This window comes from Hemibagrus wyckioides, linkage group LG22 (assembly GCF_019097595.1).
Source record: "Hemibagrus wyckioides isolate EC202008001 linkage group LG22, SWU_Hwy_1.0, whole genome shotgun sequence".
Taxonomy (NCBI): Eukaryota; Metazoa; Chordata; class Actinopteri; order Siluriformes; family Bagridae; genus Hemibagrus; species Hemibagrus wyckioides.
Genome location: NC_080731.1, coordinates 11885970 through 11904279, shown reverse-complemented (window position 1 = coordinate 11904279; position 18310 = coordinate 11885970). Strand labels below are relative to the sequence as shown.

The 18310-nt window shown below is 38.2% G+C and overlaps 2 protein-coding genes across 4 annotated transcripts; one reads left to right on the top strand and one right to left on the bottom strand.

Moving 5' to 3' along the window:
* Positions 1–159: 159 nt before the first annotated feature.
* Positions 160–11627, bottom strand: sh2d3cb (SH2 domain containing 3Cb). Of its 3 annotated transcripts, none has more exons than XM_058375440.1 (11): positions 11472–11627; positions 7265–7304; positions 6463–6591; positions 4920–5335; positions 4730–4806; positions 4127–4614; positions 2242–2357; positions 1962–2133; positions 1767–1878; positions 859–1065; positions 160–672 (listed from the first exon to the last, which is right to left on the bottom strand). In XM_058375440.1, exons 2-11 carry the CDS (start codon positions 7289–7291, stop codon positions 503–505), a joined length of 1914 nt encoding a protein of 637 aa, XP_058231423.1. In that variant the 5' UTR covers positions 7292–7304; positions 11472–11627; the 3' UTR covers positions 160–502. The 3 variants fall into 3 exon arrangements, with proteins under 3 accessions (XP_058231423.1, XP_058231422.1, XP_058231424.1); XM_058375439.1 differs by lacking the exon at positions 11472–11627 and adding an exon at positions 9084–9241; XM_058375441.1 differs by lacking the exon at positions 11472–11627 and adding an exon at positions 8605–8797.
* cfap157 (cilia and flagella associated protein 157) lies at positions 11156–18145 on the top strand. Its single transcript, XM_058375442.1, has 9 exons — positions 11156–11326; positions 11805–12076; positions 12284–12437; positions 12528–12795; positions 13219–13349; positions 13890–14040; positions 14131–14309; positions 15765–15896; positions 17817–18145. The coding sequence occupies exons 1-9, from the start codon at positions 11184–11186 to the stop codon at positions 17863–17865; spliced, it is 1479 nt and encodes a 492-aa protein (XP_058231425.1). The 5' UTR covers positions 11156–11183; the 3' UTR covers positions 17866–18145.
* Positions 18146–18310: the final 165 nt, after the last annotated feature.

The window sequence follows — 18310 nt, the reverse complement described above, 5'->3', positions numbered from 1 at the left end:
TTGAAACTGTCTAAGCTGCTGTAACACAAGAGGGAAATCTCATAGGATCAATAAAGTATCTATCTATCTATCTATCTATCTATCTATCTATCTATCTATCTATCTATAGTCAACAGTCAATGACGAAATAGTTAGAAGAAAATTTGATTTAATGTTTGGTTAAAACAAACAATATAAGGAGGGACAACTGAACCGGTTTAATCTGAGAAATAAAGGGGTGCAATATCATAAAACAGTCAGTGTAAAGACATATATAGGTTAAACATAATTTATAAACCAATTTAAGAAATGACTGATTATTTTATATATAAACCAAAATAAAGTTAATCATTCTTTGAAATACAAATCTGAATAGTATTTTTTTTATCTACATTATTTACAATATAAAAGATTTTGAAATGTTATTCCGCCGTACGGAGTTGTATCCTTTCACGCTGTGGTATTCATCAAAATATAAAGAAATATACACATTTCAGATTGAGACATGTACAATGTGAATTATTCATTCTGCCTGCTTAGAAGGTTCCAGTCTGTTGGACAGGGCTGTTAGCACTTTGTCAAATTTCTCATAGCGCTCCTCCCTTATCGCCTCTGCTCCCCGGCTGCCCCACAGGAGACGCATCTGGAAGTCGGTCAGGAAAACTTCTAGTACATCTGGATGCTCATGGAAACCTGTAGATAAGAAACTGATATTATGTCCATTTTGAACACAAGTAGCAAGCAAATAAAAAAAATCATATATTGATTTTATACTCCTGATTGATACTCCTTACATTTCTGGTGTCGATCACATATGGGATTTCTTTACAAATATTATTACATGTTTGAATGATATACATGAGCTGAGGTTCTCCTTACCCTGTAGTTTTGTCTTGGCATTAGAGCAGTAGGTCTCTCCATGGCTTGCAATGGTGCGAGCAGAGTTTAAATGACACAGCACAGTGTCCATTCCAGACTCGAGGCTCTCCCAGGACTCCGACCCTTCAAGAATCACAGCACTCTTCTCAAGCAGGAGCAACAGAGGGAGCACATGAGGGACGGTCATCTCTGATGGTTCACAGAGATCTTGAAAGAAAATATAAAGGGAGGGTAAATAAGTTAACCTTTTGTTAAATGATTTAACCCTTAAATGTGTTAATGCTAAAAGTGCTGTTTAGGTCCAAATGACAAATTCTAAAAGTGTTTTATAAGTGGAGCAATATTAAATGACTACATAAGTACTAAATAGCTTTTTTGCCATTACAAGATAATTTGTAGTACCAATACTTTTAATATTACATAAAATACAAGTTAAAATGAGTGGAGTGAGTGGTGAAAAGAGAAACATGATACATAAAGTAGACATAACATACATAAAGTAGATAAAATTAGTGTTTATTTTTGCATTTGCATGCAAAAATGCAATGAGACAATAGGACAACCACTGTTAAATAAGATAAGATAAGACAAGACGGAACTTTAGTAATACCAGAAAGAAATTTGCCAGAGAGTGCTTCAGATAACACGAGAAATAAATGTAAAGAAATATAAATGAAATATTCTATAAATACAAAATGTATACAGAAAAAGGACAAAAAAAGTGCTAGGGATCTAAGACCATATTGCCCATGATATTATATTGCACATGGTATGATATTAACATACATATTGTTATTATTATGAAATTGCGATAGTGCATATAATAGCACAGTGGTACTGTCAGTGTTCATACTTGTCAACATAGTTTGCAGTGTGTGTGTGTATATCACTTAAGGGTTTGGGTATACCTTTTCCATCATTCATTCTCTTCAAAGAGGGCCTCAAGGTTTTCTCATACAGGACTGCACTTTCTGTGTATTTTTGCCTTAAAGCCATCCACGTCTCGTCCAACCGAACAATCTAGAAATTGAGTGGATATGTTACATTTATTACCTATTCATTAAAACATCAATCTTTTGTTTACTGCTCTGCATTATCTTTACCTGTGGAAGTTCCAAGACCCTCATAACTGCAGCAAAGCCATACATGTTGCCCAGGTTAGTCTTCAGCTCAGAGGCCAGTGAGATAATTCTGTGCAGTAGGGAGCCTCTTTCCTCTACACTGCCCGTGCAACCCAGCAACACCATAGCCAGCATGATGGACATGGTATAGAACCTGAGGAAGAGAACTGTTTATTCAGTCCTTTTTACTTTCATCTGAAGGTATTGTACTAAGCATGTGTCAGGAGCAAGGTGCTACTTAGTAGTGAGTGTGTTAACACACCTCTCCAGCAGGTCTTGTCTGAGATAGTGGCCATGTGGAAGTGTAACCAGCTCCATTCCCGAGCTCACAGCCATCCCTCTTGTATTCTCACAAGATAAATCCAATATGCGAGCAACCTGGAAAATAAAATTGGTTTAAACAGTCTGCCATGAGCAAACATCATCCCAAACATTTTTACAAACTTAAAACGTTTTACAAAGCTGTATTTTTCACTAATCCTATTTAATGGTTGATTTCCTAGAATGCATCCACTGGGTCTTCATAATACAGCCATAAGCCATAAGAATTGCAGAACCATTCATAATGCAATGCTGGATAATTTATGAAAAGCTTAGATCATAAATAGTGAGAAACATTTATTTAGTATGAGAAGCTAGAAGAATTTTTAATCTTCATATTGAACATTATTAATTTGTTTTTATTACCAACAGGTGACAGATGTTTCTTGTTGCCCAGATGTGCCCTGTTAGATTGACTGTTTAAATGAACAGTTCTGAATGTCTATTCTTGGTTTGAGCAACAGGTTTCACCAGTGAAAACTGCATTTGTTATAAAAAAGGATAAACGAACATGAAGACTAGAGAGCTGTGGCAGATAAGCAAGCCATTTTGAAGCTGAGGAAATATGGGAAATCAATCATAAGCACAAGCCTTGTACATTGTGCTATATTCCAATACAAGAATTTAAATTTTCTTGAAGAATGAAAGAAACAACTGGTGTACAAAATAACCAGTCATTGTACAGGTTGGCTAAGGTCAACAACAGCTGTTGATGACGGAAACATTGTGAGAGCTGTGAAGAAATCCCCCCCAAAACAACGACATCACCAACAACCTCCACTGGGCAGGGGTAAAGGCATCAGAATCAACTTAAAGAAGACTTTGAGAGCAGAGATATTGAGGCCATACCACAAGAAGCAGACCACTCTTCAGCAATAAGAACCAGAAGGTCAGATTAGAATTCACAAGGAAGTACAGGGTTGAGCCATACATGTTCTGTAACCAAGATTAACCTCTAACAGAGTAATGAAAAGGGCAGAGTAATGGAAAGTTGATCTGCTCATAACTCAAAATATATAAGCAGCAGAGATCTGCATTCTGTCTGCCAATTTACAATTTAATCTGATTGGGAGGAACTTCATCATGCAACAAATCAATGACCAGAAAAACAGAAACATCACAACATAGAACTTCCTCAGGGGAAAAATGGAAGTTTTTAGACTCACCAAAAAAAGTGGGTGGTCTGCCACAAATGGTACTGCGTTTTAGGTTTTTTATCATGTAGATAGGAAATATCAGGAAATGAAGTTGATATTGTCTCATTTTTTATCTTTTATATCAATTCAAAACATCTTTAGTGTATGACAAAAACAATAGAACTGGCCTTGCTGTTCCAACACCATTGGAGGGGATTATCTATACCCACGTTATTCCTAATTAGGGTCACGGGGATCTGCTGGAGCCTATCCCAGCACACATTGGATAAAAGGCAGGTCACCAGTCCATCACAGGGCCACATATAGACAAACAACCACACACACTCACTCGTATGGGCAATTTTAGAATTACCAATGAACATGTTTTTGGACTGTAGGAGTAAACTCCACACAGAACCCAGGATTCGAACCCAGAACCTTCTTGCTGTGCAGCAACAGTGCTAACCACTAAGCCACTGTGCCACCTGGAGGGGAGTCTTAAATATAAAATATTTCTCTGTTTTTGTTACTTGGGTTAATATAGAAACATCTTAGAACTTTACACAACAAACGGTTGCTATGAAAATTTTTTTGTCTTGCTAATTTTGCTCTAAGAGTGTACAAGGGAGTGTCCACCTATTTTAGGCCATATAGTTTATATACAGTAGTTGGCATTATGAACAGTCCTACCATGCAGTCGATTTTGGTGATGTGCATGGCCATCGTCTTTGTATCAGCTTCTACAAGCACCTCCTTTGCTCTCCTTAACACTCTTGCTTCTAGTGGTTTATTTTCTGTAGGGAGCAGCGGTGACTGGTACATGCTGGGTCTGAAACTGGAGGCTGTTTCAATTACAAGTGGCATTAAATAATCCTCATTGTCCTCGTCCATGAAGCCCGGCACTGTCTGTTTCTCTTTTTCCCTGAAGGGTGACTCTATGTGCACAAGACTGTGAGGATAAAGGCCTGTGTTGGATTGCAGATCACTGGTGTCAGCAGTACTGCTTTGACAGGACTTGGTGTTGGAAGACCATGTGTTGTCTGTAGGCTCCAAATAAATGAAAGCACTCTCAGTTGGAGAGGTACAAAGGTGCATTTCGTTGGGCCTTTGCAAAACAGGTGATGAAGGGACTACAACAAACTTCCTATTGCGTGATGGACTTCTTTTATGCCTGCAGACTAACAAAAGAGAGGAGAGGTTTTACAATTTAAGAACAGAGGTTACATATTTAAACAGGTTTTGCTTTAATTCTCATACACTTTAATACTATGTACCTCAGATAATAGCACTTACGTGTGTTTAGTGGGGTTGGGGATGAGGTCACTACAACACGCTGTTCCAAGCTTCCAACAAAGCTCTTGACTGCCTCCCTGTGAGAAAAGTGTGAAATATCACTTATCTATGGCATGCCTTTGAACTGCAAAATGAAACCAAATCCTTGCTATCTAATCAGTGCAAATTTAAGTACCGAAGTTCATCTTACCTCTGAGGATTTATTAACTCAAATGCCAGAGCCTCTGTCACTGTTAGACTTCCCTTCCTGTGCACGGGTGAGTTTAATGGTGTCTCCCCCTGACTAGTCTGAGCAAACATTGTCTCCAGATAACGCAGTGGTACAGTTCTGTTAACTGGAGAAATCACATGTGCCCCGCTGTGTTGGGTAAGCGGCATCTGCCCGCCCACATAGAAATGGACCAATGCTGGAATAGAGTCAAACTGCTCTCCTTCAAGAACATACTGCATTCGTGTGTATGCGTCACTGGATCTGAGCAAAACTTTGCTGATCAAGAAGTGGAGAGGCTTCTGATTCCAGCGGCAGGTTAAGACGTAATCTCCCAAACTGGTCAAAGAATCACGAATCAGGAAATCCCCATCTTGTAGCACAAGAGACTCTGAAACCTGTAGTACACAAAACATGGAAAAGTATAGTTTCCAAGATATACATATGTTTGGCTTCCTCATGGTTTTCATAAGGAGAAAGAAAGAAAATTTTACAGTTTATTGTGAGTGTATCCTGTCCCACGAGAACAATCCGAAACAGGGCAAAAGCAATAAAACAAAAATTTGAAAATATGTTCATCCAGACTTGATATGGAGAATAAATTCTGGCAGATTTATTATAGGATTTATGGCAGATAAATATTTACAAAGCATTCTAGTAAAGTTATAATCAGGAAATATCAGGAAGTCATGCTGAGGGTGGTCCAATATTAAAACTGAAAGAACTCAAAAGCTGCTCAGAGAATACTCACACACAATAAAACATAACAGGATATGATGTTATAGGAAAAATAAGAACAACATGAAGTTACTGTTAACATCTTGAAGTTAATTCTGTTCCTGTAATGTTTTATAATGCCACAGCTGTTTCCCAACTATTATAATTGTTAATTTTGTAATGAATGGCAACATAGTTTTAACCAGTTATAGTTCATTTGTGATGAAGTATTAAAATTATTGCTGTTATCGCTATTTTACAGCAGCAATGAACACTCCCTCAAAGTTAATATAACAAAGCATGTTAAAAGAAATTGTAAACTTCTGTAAAGTCCTGAAGACTGTTACAAAGTGCTGACATGAGAATGCACTATTTAAGCAGTTTCTAATAAATAAAGTCTTATATTATGTGGTGTATCTGCTATACAAGTCTCTGTGAATGCCCTGATATTATAAAAACTGAGAGCATTAATATGAATGTGATCTGAATTACAAAACTTTTTTTTTTGTCTTTCTGAGCAGAACTGGGAATTATAATAAATTTTAATACAAATCTGAGACTCAGTGCTGTGGTATAAGTTATTATAATATATTTATAGTTAATAGTTATTATAGTATATATTTATTTATGGTTAATACTTATTATAATATGAAGTTACAATATACTAATATTTATAGAAACGTTTACCATTTTTCACCATTAATATTCATGTTGTATTAGTAAGCCATGTCTGGAAAATCTGGCCAGATTAATTCCAAGTTAATTGCGAAAGCAACAAATATAATCCCAGTGTAAAGATTTGACGCACCTCCCAAGGTAGACGTCCATGGTACCAGCCATGGCTTTGTATGTTGTGGCTGCTGAGTTTCAGCTCTTCCTCCAGCTCTTTCCTCAGTTTCTCTGATGCGCTATCCAACAGGCATGTCTCTTTCGAAAACTTCCAGAAGAGAAAAAAACAAAGATCCTCTCTTGAAACCATTTCTACAAAAGGAACCAAAAGATCTGTGCTTGTTTATGCCCGCTCAGGCAAGGCTTTCCTTCTCATGGGTCAGACTCCTCACATCTACAGTACTAGCCAGTTGTTATGGTGACATCATTGTGTTACACTAGTTAACGGGCCAATATATCACTGGAGCAGTGGGTTATCTAAAACATCATTACATGGACTCATTCAACAGGCACAAAAGAGGGTTTTCTCTGTTCCCTAAAACAGATATATAGCATTCATCTTGTGAGAATTTAAACTGTGACTCTAGACAAAAAGATCCAGACAGTACTACTGAGAAGAATTTTCAGTACTCCTAAGCCAGTATCCCACTTTTTCAGTTACAATAAAATAAGCACATCAACAGTGGGTGGTTGTCTGTAGAAACCCAGTCTGACTACAAGCATTCTAAGCATACTGGCGATGATCCAAGCCCTTTTGTGTCACGCATCTTAACTCAATTAGAGCTTACTCAATCCTCAGATTCTTCCTTGTGTCCGTGTCTGTGTGAAGGAATTTCAGTACAACAAACACGCAACAGTTTCCTCTCAGATGCTAAAAAACAAACGAATATAAACTGAAAAAAGACAAAACAGAGAGAGAGAGAAAAAAAAAAAACACTTACCATTACATATTCACCTCTGGTTTCCATGGAATCCGAATGACTATGGGACGAGGAAAAAAAATGAACATAGATTTTAAATACAATGTTAAATCAGTACTATCAGATAAAAATAAATACAATTAGTAATATCAGAAATATTGGAAAAAAAATACTGCAATAAGTATATTTATAAGCCTATGAGCGCATATTTGTGCAGGCTTGTGAATGTTCTGCATGAGGATGCCAGGTGGCTGCAGGACAGGAAATTGTCAGAGGAACAGGCTGTGCTGCTCTTTCCCATGACCATTTGGATCCTCTGTGCATCGGGGACGGACTTGCGCAATGGAGTACATTTATAGTTTTAGCCAGTGTTATGATAGACAGAGACACAGCCCCCCTATAACAGCCATGATATTTCTCAAACTTTCACACACGCACACACACGTCTTTGTAATCTTCTACAGCATTAATTATGATTAATATAGCAAATTAATGCTATGCTACAATCTAACCCTAACATTAACCTCAAATGGCTGCTTTGGTTTCTTTTTTTTTGTGTCAGAAATAAAACACAAACACAAAACACAGTTTTCCTCATGGAGCCTCTTTTTTTTTTTTTTTTTAAAAAAAGCATTTTTCCCCACAAGGATAGGAATACCTGACATTTGATTTTTGGGCCCATTTGGTCCTCACCAAGACATAAAAACATGCCCACACACATACAAATACACACAGTCTGGCTAGATATTTTTAAGATTACAACATTTCTTTAACTGAGTTTTATAACCAAACGAAGACATCATTTGGTTTAAAAAAAAAAAGCTATGCACATGGTTCCCTGCCAGTGTTGGAAAATATTCAACACTTTACAGATGTGTTTAGACAAAGATGTGTGCTCACTCCTGCCGTAAACACAGTATAAACAACCGAAGCTCTGCATGACCTATGAGGTAACATGAAATAGCAGCAGTGTCTTCTCATCGTCTTCTCGATGTCCAATTTAAGATTGGGTTTTTTTTTTCTGTCATAGGCAGAAAATGATACAGAATGTGTGTAGTACAGCTGTCAGCTTTACATTAAGCAGGCAGTCTGAGGAATGACATGTCACCCTGACACCACCATCAGTGTAAAGGAAACTTTGTCAGCACATAAATCAAGCTCTAAATTTAATGTGCCATGTTTGTAAACAGTGACGAGCTTGGGCTTTTCACCAAGGACGTCCCAGAGCATTCTCCTTGACACAATGCTTATTGAGAAACATTTTCTGCATACTGCACCGGCACTTTTTCACTCTCTATTTTTACTTAAGTGCATTACAGTTATTCCCTGGACACATAGATCAGATTCTCATTGCTACTTACACTTCCCATATGAGACGCTACTGGCTAACTCCCAGCATTAGTACAGGAGCCAGAATTTGTGTGATGTGATTCTCTCTCTCTCTCTCTCTCTCTCTCTCTCTATGTATCTATCTATTTGTGTGTGTACGTGTGTGTGTAATACCATGTCATACCTCCCAGCATTACTATAGCAGCCAGAATTTGTGTAATTTATTCTCTCTCTCTCTCTCTCTCTCTCTCTCTCCCTCTCTCTCTCTATTTGTGTGTGTGTGTGTGTGTAATACTCTACAAGTGCTCTACGAAAACAAGTTTCCGAAAACAAGATCAGATCAAGGATTACATAAGTTTCAGAAATCTCTGCTCTCAATTATTCAAAACAAACAAACAGTTACTCACAGTTAGTCACACACCCGTCTGTTGCGCAGTGACTATCATGGAGACTGTTGGAAGATTAAACTAATGCGATTAAATATCAGGATTTGCATGAGTCAGGATCTTACCTTACGGGATAATAAAACGAAGCGGTGGAGTTTTACTAAGAGCCGGTAATGTCATGGTCATGTGTAGGAGCGGTTTGGTGTCTTCTGCCAGACTTGACACTTCTTGCGCGGCGCTTCTTCTAACCCCGCTAATGACGTCACTCCGCTGCTCCGCGAGCACAGGGGGCGGGGTTAAGGCTGCTCGCGAGCAACGTTATTGGTTACCTCCCAATAAACTAATATTGTAATAATAAATCGAGCGGGTTAATAGTAAATAATAAATAAATAATAGTGGTGTATTCCAATTACTATGTAAAAGTCCTTTCTTTTTTTCTTTAATACTACTACTACTACTACTACTACTACTACTACTATTATTATTATTATTATTAATAATAATAATAATAATAATAATAATAATAATAATAATAATAATAATAATTCTTGTAGTTATTATTATTATTATTATTATTATTATTATTATTATTATTATTACTACTACTACTACTACGGCTGATACATTTTTCCCCATATTTTCCCCCTTTCTTTCCCGTTTAAACCATTGTTTTCCTGTTAAAGAGTTGGTTTGATTTGATTTGAGAGAGTGAGTGAGGAAAAAAGCAAGAAAAAGAGATTATTAAGCCTGCCTATGGATTCCTGTTATTCAGTAACTTCTAAACAGCCAGCTCACAGCGTAATTTTAGGGAATTTACTGCTGATGTTTTAGGTAGCCTATCCTCTCATGGTACTAAGAAAATGATCATTGAGGAAATGGAACATTTCTTGCATATTTGTCACATGAGAAAATGAGTCGTAAAACAGACCCTAGCCTATAGCAATGGTTTTGTCCATGCTACTGCACTGAGCAGAGGTTAGCCTACAGACCACAGTACAGAGCTCAAACTCATTCACCCTTCTGTCCATTAACGATCATAACAGAGTGCCTTTGTCAGAAACAGACAAGATGACTGTAATGGCATCTGTATTTCAGAGAAAGAACACACAAATTTCTTTTACTGTGATTATTTACTGCAAAACCATTAGACTGTGCCAATATGTTGTATAGTGATATACATTAGATACACTATATGGCCAAATGTTTGTGGACACCTGACTACACTGACTATCACTCTTATATATGGGCCTTTCAAGAACTGTGTATGTTGTAGCATTGCAATTTCTCTTTAAGAGGCCCAAACATTTTCTAATCAAAGGCTTGCCATATAGAAGTCTTTGAAAAAAAAGGTTATATATAAGATTTTCTTGCACGGGATAACCGTTATAGCTGATATTCAGTATCCACTTAACTATATTTGATACTCTGCATAGATACAGAATTGCACTTCTCCAAATTTATTCCCAAATGTCACACCGCCTTCATTGGATAATTTATACCTAAGAAATGCAATCATACAGAATCAGACTGAACATCATTTCAACACAATGTTTAACTTTGTGTTACACAGTTGTGAAAAAAAAAGTAATGCATAATTCTATAATGGGGTGGTGGTATTTCAAGTGGTTAAGGCTATGGGTTGTCGAGCGGAAGATTGGGGTTCGAGCCCCAGCACTGCCAAGCTGCCACTGTTGGGCCCTTGAGCAAAGCCCCCAATCCACCCTTGTGGTGCTGCATCATGGCTGACCCTGTGCCTTGACCCCAACCCCCAAGGATGGTATATGTGAAGAAAGAATCAAGGTTTCTTCCTCATGTCTCAGTGAGAATTTATTAGCCACTGTCACTTTTGGCTTGCTTATTAGGGATCTATCTTTCTATGGCAATATATCTCTCGATATGGATTGTTACAAGCGCTTTACAAACAAAGTTGAATTGAAGTAGATAACAGCTATAATAAACTTGTGTACTGGCCTCTGTCGTTCTATCGCAGTGACGTCACGCCCCAGAGAACCCCCACAAAGAGACCATGCACAATTTCAAGCATTTCATTAATCTTTATTCATCAATAATCCCATATTCCCCAAGACAGGTCTACATCCCACCTCTTGATTTCTGGGAACATGACGTCATATCCCCCCCCCTCTGGTAACTCAGGGTAACCTGGGCTTTTGTTTATTGTTGCTCAGTTGCTCCAAACTTTATTAGACACACGAGGCGCGATAACTATGCCTCCTAAAAAAGATGGAAAGCAAAATGCCGACAAAAAAGCCACCCTTGGAGAGAAAGGCGCTCCGGATGAAGCCTTATCCGAGGGCGGTAAAGAATTCTACCGGGCTCAAATACGAGACTTAGAGGATCGACTAGAAAAGTGAGGACTTAGTAGAAACATAGTCACTAGAACGCTGCTACTCGGTTTTGTGTGTTATTTCCTGAATGAGTACATTGTATAACCTCAGTAAAAAGTTGTAGCCTGAAGCTATATAGTTCTCTGTAGTATAGGAATGAAGGCTTACCTGTCAAATTCTTTGAATCAGGAGACTGTCAGTCAGTCAGTCAGTCAGTCAGTATCCAAAACCAATAGAAGAAATGCATGGATTAATATTCACTGTCTATTAGTAATGAACTGCTAACGACCAAGTAGTTTAGAAATGCTGTGTGTTCATTCTCAGTGCGCACAAGGAAGTTAAAATGAAACCAAGACTTTAGATCGCAGTCTATTGCAAAGCATAATAATTAACCTGCTGCCCCACCTCATCCCATACAAAACTGAGTCATTGTGGTCATACAGGAAATGCATCCCTCTGCAAACAAACACCTTGCTCTATCCTTTATCCTTCTCTTCAAAGGTATCAGCACAAATGTGATGAGCTGGAGGTCCGTCAGAAAGATTTTTCTACTAATTATAACAATGTGGTGAGAGAGAAGAAGGACATAGTGCTCTATCTGAAGCGTACCTTGTCCCAAAAAGAGGATGAGCTCGCTGATGTCTTGGAGAAGCTTCAAGAGCTCCAAGCAGCCAAAGATGCAGAGAAGGAGTCGTATGAGAAGCAACTGAGCGTGCTTCGGAGTGAGTTACAAGAGACCAAGGACAAACTCACTTCTGAAAACATGGTCCTAGGTAAAAAAACAAAAACAAAAAACATCCACCACTCAAGTCACCACTCATTTAGATGCCAAGTATCTTTGATCTAATTGTGAAGTACATCTGCTAGTTAAAGTTATCCAGCCAAATATTGTGCTGTCAGTGGGTTAGAAGTTACCTTTGTCACAGGCAATGTGGTGTTTCAGAGTGTTTATGTTATCAGGCTTTATTTTTTGTTGACAGCGGGAAAACTTGCATCTCTCGAGGATTTCCAGATGCAGAAGGATGAACTTCTGGATCAGATGGAGTCTCTGAAAGAACAACTAGAGCAGCAGAAGCAGGAACATCAAACTGTCCTCTACAACCTGGAGAAAAAAGCTGTACTGGACAACGACAGGTCAGTGTGGTGATGATGCTCAGTGTGCTTCCTTACATGCAAACGCTCCTCAAATTGTAGCTCATACATTTCCTGTCTCATCTTATACAGACTGAAGAAAGAGATGCAGCAGCATATAGCTGCCGTAGCTAGCGAATTCCGCAAAGTCTCTGATAAAAAGATGCCAGAAACAACGAAGAGGGCTATCCATGAGAATATGTTAGTGACGACCCGACTGAGGCAGATTTCAGACAGGAGCAAAGAGCTGATGGCGGAGAATGATGCTCTCATTGCCAGAGAGAAACAACTCAAAAGAGAAATGGAGATCATGGAGCCTTTGCTGAATGAGATGACCAAGAAAAGTCTTGGAAATCAAAAGGTTGATTAAAATACATTACTAAGTTTTTAAAGTATGGTCAAAGATATTTAAGAACATGTTTTGTAAGTATCTGATAACGTTCCTCACATTCTGGTAGCTGTCAATAAAATCACTACACAGAGAAAAACCTAATGTAGCACACAAGAGAAATCAAATGGACCAGCAACATCCAGACAATCAGGATCATAGATTCCTGTTAATTATGATACACATAAATTTAGAAAGCTTACACATTTAGGCTAGCATTACGGTGTTCTTGTCTAAATGTGTGTTCTGGGTCATGTCTTTGGAAGGGCTGTCAGTATCACTGAGTATACATTTAACTATTTATCCTTAATTGGCAAGAGGTCTTTTATGTACATGGGCAACATTACAATGAACAAAAATGTAAAATATCTGTGCTATTCTATTTTGTTCTGAAAGGTGGTGCAGCAGCTGACAGAGAAGTGCAGGCTAATGCGTGCTGAACTTGAAGAATACGCCAGACATAAACAAGAACACCAAAAGCTGGTGAACAATCACTCCATACTACAGAAAGAACATGATGCCCTCAGGTTTGATGATAATATCTTTAGATATGATTTTTAAAAACATAATTCTGTTTTGAATTGATTTATAATTATGAAAGTTACTCTCCTGCTTTTTCTACTGGAATGTGTTTATTGCCTAATCTAATGCTCATTAACTTTAGTAAAAACAGACACAAGTAGTGTAAATGTAAAGCTTTAATAAAACTAGGAAGTGGTTCTATAAGAGGGGCTCAGCATAAGAAGTATTAATGGCTTGTTTAAATAAATGATAACAAAGCCACCTAATATGCTCCCACTATGTAAAATATGTAGGCGGTATATACTCATTATGGGTGTCCAAATCATGGCACGGTGTTGTATTGGGTAGAATCGCTGTCTTACAGCATCAAAATTCAGCTAATTTTTATTCTAAGATGTGGTTATGATCTATTTCCTTCCACCTCTTAAAAATAGGCCAGTAGGTAAACTGGCATGGGATACATTTTTGATATTATGATATTATCATTATCACTGATCACTGGTTGTAGTTGTTATATCTGAAGATTGGCTTGACCGCTGTCTCAGACAGGAGCATGAATCAGCTGTGAACGATCTCAACCAAAAACAAGCTGAGGCTGCAAGACTGAAAACAGAGCTTCAGGAGGAGAAGACACAGAGAGGACAGGTTGAGACAGTCCTGCAAGAGGCAGCTGTGGCTTTGAAGGAAGCATTGAGGGTAATGTAAATCATCATACAGTCATGGAATAATGAAAATGATTTTATAAAAATTTACTGAACAGAGTTTTATTTCATTTGGCTATAACAGGAGGTGCCTAAAGAGGAGGACTCAGAACTTCAGACCCTCATCCGGAGAAATCACATGTTGCAGAAGCTGCTCGCCGTGTTGGGCAGTGCTGCAGCCATTAACAAATGCCCTACCCTGGGTCACTTCATCCCTGTGACAGAAGACTCTAATGAATTTATAACAGCAGCGGTCATGGAGAGGTATAGGTTATACTACACCTTGCAAAAGTATTCACCCCTTTAAAAGTCACCAGATTTATATGGATTACAAATGAAACGTATATAGATTGTTCCAGTCAGTATTCTTATTATAAAATAATATAAAGCAAAACCACTTTTTGCTGTAAAACAAAAACATTTTGTGGATGTAAATCAGTCTAATGGGGTTGGTAACTACTAACTTTTCACACTGTTTGCCAGTGAATTTTACCCATCCTTCCTGGCAGATTTGCTCCAGGTTCCTCGGGTTGGGTGGATATTGTTTGTTGACTGCAATTTTCAAACAGTACCAGAGATTATTTTGACTTGGCCACTGTAGAACATTCACCTTTTTCTTTCTACCCGCTCATGCATTGTTTGGTGCCACGTTCCTGCTGAAAAGTTTCTACTTTTTTATTTTCAATTAAACAGGTCGAAGCAGGTTCTCTTGTAATATTCTTCCTATATATTTCTTCATCCACTGTCCCTTTAATTGTGACAGGAAGCCCAGGCTCTGAGAATGTAAAGCATGTCCACAGCATGAGGCTGCCACCACCATATTTCACTGTAGGAGTGGTGCTATCTGGGCCCCTTATAGCTTTTATATAGAATATAAAAGTTTACTTTAAAGTGTGTATTTTTAGTGTGCAAAGTCCAAAGCAAGAAAAAGGGGTGGAAAGGAAAAGCACTCTGAGACTATATAAGGAAGAAACCTTAAGAGAAACCAGACTTTAGGCTTGCATCACACATAGCACTTCGAATCTTGTCTCGGTATAGGTGTCATCACACCAAAAAAACCAAAAATCTTCACTTACTCACTCTCAGGCTTTAACATGGCTCTACTTGAGCAATTGCTCCAATTATTAAGGCCAATTATATGACTTGTGTCCTTGTTAAGACATTATCTTTCATCTGGTGCTTCTGAAACATAGGGAGTTGAATACTTAAGCAGCATTTTCATTTTTTTCTCTCTAAAATACATACTGCCTAATAATGAATTTTGTCTTTGAAGAGAGAAAAACCTGTGTATTTATTATTTGCTATTTTTGGTAAGTCCAGTTGGGGTGGTAAATACTTTTGCGAGCCACTGTAAGACCCAGGTAAACAAACAAATGCACAGTAGTGTTTCACATATTGCATCAAAGCTTATATCTCACACATTCCTAGCATTTTTTTTGGCATTTGAAGGTCTTATGTAATAACATTTTTTTTCTCATATTTTAGACTTGAGGCTTTTAAAATATTTTGAATTCTTACTGTGAGACGAGAAAAAGGAATGAAGGCCACTCAATATTTTTTTATAATCACCTGGTAGCAGAAGATATAAGTCATTCAATATCATTTTCATTTATCCAAACAAGGAATTAAAGATTAATGTCTTATAGTTGCAAACTGAGAGATGTTATGGCATGATGTCGCCTCTGCCATATCTCATATTTTGTTTGTTTACTGCTGAAGATCAGGTATAGCTACCTCACAGAAGACCCCTTCTCACTTCAAGCCTGGAGACCTGGGGTTCATCCAGCGGCAAACACACACAAGCAACTCCGTTATATCGAAGAGACAACTCCTCTCCAAAAATCTACAAAGGTAGCTTATGCATATTATGAACTGGCATTAATAATTATTGATGATGTGCAGAGGGAAAATCTCAGGTATTACAAGAATGAAAATATGCAAAAACTTTATAATACATGAATTGTTTCATATCATAGGCATTAACATGTGGAGAAAATAACAGCTCGGAGAGGGATCTTAGACTTTTCCTTCATACAGAGCATGTCAAGCTACTTTATTGTCCTCTTTAAATAAGACCACAGTAGCTTGACATGCGCTTGTATGAAGGAAAAGTCTAAAATCCCCCTCAGAGCTGTTATTTTCTCCACATGTTAAGGCTTAGTGGTTAGCACTGTTGCCTCAGAGCAAGAAGGTCCTGGGTTCGAATCCCAGGCTCGAACAGGTAGGGGCCTTTCTGTATGGAGTTTGCATGTTCTCTGGGTTTCCTCCCACAGTCCAAAAACCTACACATGGTTGACTGGTAATTCTAAATAGCCCATAGGAGTGAGTGTGAGTGTGTGTGGTTGTCTGTCTGTATGTGGCCCTGTGATGGACTGGCGACCTGTCCAGGGAGTACCCTGCCCAATGTGTGCTGGGATAGGCTCCAGCAGATCCAATTGACCCTGATTAGGAATAAATCGGTTAGAGAAAATAAATGGATGGATGTTTAAATCTGCAGTCTGAGGTTACAACCCTTCTATGTTGAGTGTTAGATATACTATATATTACTGTAGGCTATTACCTTGTTGAAAGCTCTTAACCTCTACTAAGAGGAATTCATGTCATGAGTATTCACAACTGCAAAACAGTGGATTAGGTATTAACAATCTTTGCATGCAGTCTGCTTTTTTTTTATTGTCAAACATGTCAATGCTGTGAAGATTGAATTTGGTCTTCTCTGACCACAACACAAACCTACTGTAGTTGTGCTGATGCTCAGTGCAATAATGCGTTGTGTTTCGTTGAAGATTTTAAGTGCCCCTTTTGCGCCACCCCTTTGAACTCTGTGTTATTATAGTGCTCATGGGAACATGAGGGCAAATAAAGAATCGTCAATGCATACACATGTACCAAGCTCAGGAAATTTGCTCATAATGATCATATCAGAAATAATCTGTGATGTTTGTGTTTTGGGCTCAGGATGCATCGATCTGTATGCAAAAGCTAGCTAGCTAAATTCACAGTTGCATAAATAATTCTTTTTGTGGTAGGTCGACAGCCCCACCAACCCCCCTTGGTTATGTCCCTTTGGCCTGCTGGAATGTTAGCATAACCTTTCAAAATAGTTCTGGAGGTGGACAGTTGATTTTGAATCCTCAAGAACATCTGAACCGTCAGTTAAGCAGTGGAATTCAGTAACATTGAAATTTAGGTTCTTGTCACTGTCTCCCTCATTAGTTTTGGGGCAGTTTGCTAATGTTTCATCTTTTATAAAGCATAATTTAGTAAAGGAGTCAGGATGCACAGGGTCACTGGTACACTATACTGGCAAAAGTTTTGGGACACCCCTCCAAATCATTGAATTCAGGTGTTGTGCTTGGCCCCTTAGTTCTAGTGAAAGGAACTCTTAATGCTTCATCATACCAAGACATTTTGGACAATTTCATGCTCCCAACTTTGTGGGAACAGTTTGGGGATGACCCCTTCCTGTTCCAACTTGACTGTACACCAGTGCACAAAGCAAGGTCCATAAAGACATGGATGAGCGAGTTTGGTGTGGAGGAACTTGACTGGCCTGTACCTCTGAGTCCTGAGTCCTGACCTCAACCCCACAGAACACTTTTGGGATGAATTTGAGCAGAGACTGTGAGCCAAAACCTTTTCAATATAGTGTATGTGGGGAAAAAAATAATAATTATAATGTCAGATCCATGACTGAGCTTAGTTTTTTTGATGGAGTTGTGAAATTTGTTCTAGAGAATCTTTGCTAAAACTGTTCTTTTTCTCCCAAAGGAAACAGAAAAGCCAAAAAGGGAATGACACTTCAAAAGCTCTAACCTGAGAAGGACACTCTTTCCCTGCAGCCTAAATCCGTCAGAGAAAGTCAAGCAAAGTTTTAAACCAAGCAAAGACATGCTGGATCCACAAAGGCATCAGCTTGTAGCTGGGTGAGCAGGGTATGAGGGACAAAAACAGACACTTTCTATAAAGACTATATAATCAATTGTCATTTTGTAAATTTTCTGCATCATGTGTATAATTAGATTTTGTCTTGACTGATTAAATATAAACACTAGATGGCGGTATGGTATCCTTTATTGTTGAATCTCTTCCTAAGCATAAACTGGATCTTGAGCAAAAAGAAACTGAGTGCTCATTTTTTCCCTTTGCATGCCACCGTTGTTTGCTATTGCATACAAACCTGAAACCACTACAGAGTTATGACACACGGATTAAGCAGACAGAACAGAGCATTACATATTTAATCTGTTGGATATACTGCATGA

What these genes read in the sequence shown, in the direction of transcription:
- cfap157 (XM_058375442.1), top strand. Translation starts at nt 11,184, where the DNA reads ATGCCTCCTAAAAAAGATGGAAAGCAAAATGCCGACAAAAAAGCCACC. An exon ending in TTAGAGGATCGACTAGAAAA is followed by an intron (nt 11,327 to 11,804) that starts GTGAGGACTTAG and finishes TTCTCTTCAAAG; the next exon opens with GTATCAGCACAAATGTGATG. An exon ending in CTCTCCAAAAATCTACAAAG is followed by an intron (nt 15,897 to 17,816) that starts GTAGCTTATGCA and finishes TTTCTCCCAAAG; the next exon opens with GAAACAGAAAAGCCAAAAAG.
- sh2d3cb (XM_058375440.1), bottom strand. Translation starts at nt 7,291, where the DNA reads ATGGAAACCAGAGGTGAATATGTAATG. An exon ending in CCAGAGGTGAATATGTAATG is followed by an intron (nt 6,592 to 7,264) that starts GTAAGTGTTTTT and finishes CTCTTCTGGAAG; the next exon opens with TTTTCGAAAGAGACATGCCT. An exon ending in AGACAAGACCTGCTGGAGAG is followed by an intron (nt 2,134 to 2,241) that starts GTGTGTTAACAC and finishes TCTCTTCCTCAG; the next exon opens with GTTCTATACCATGTCCATCA.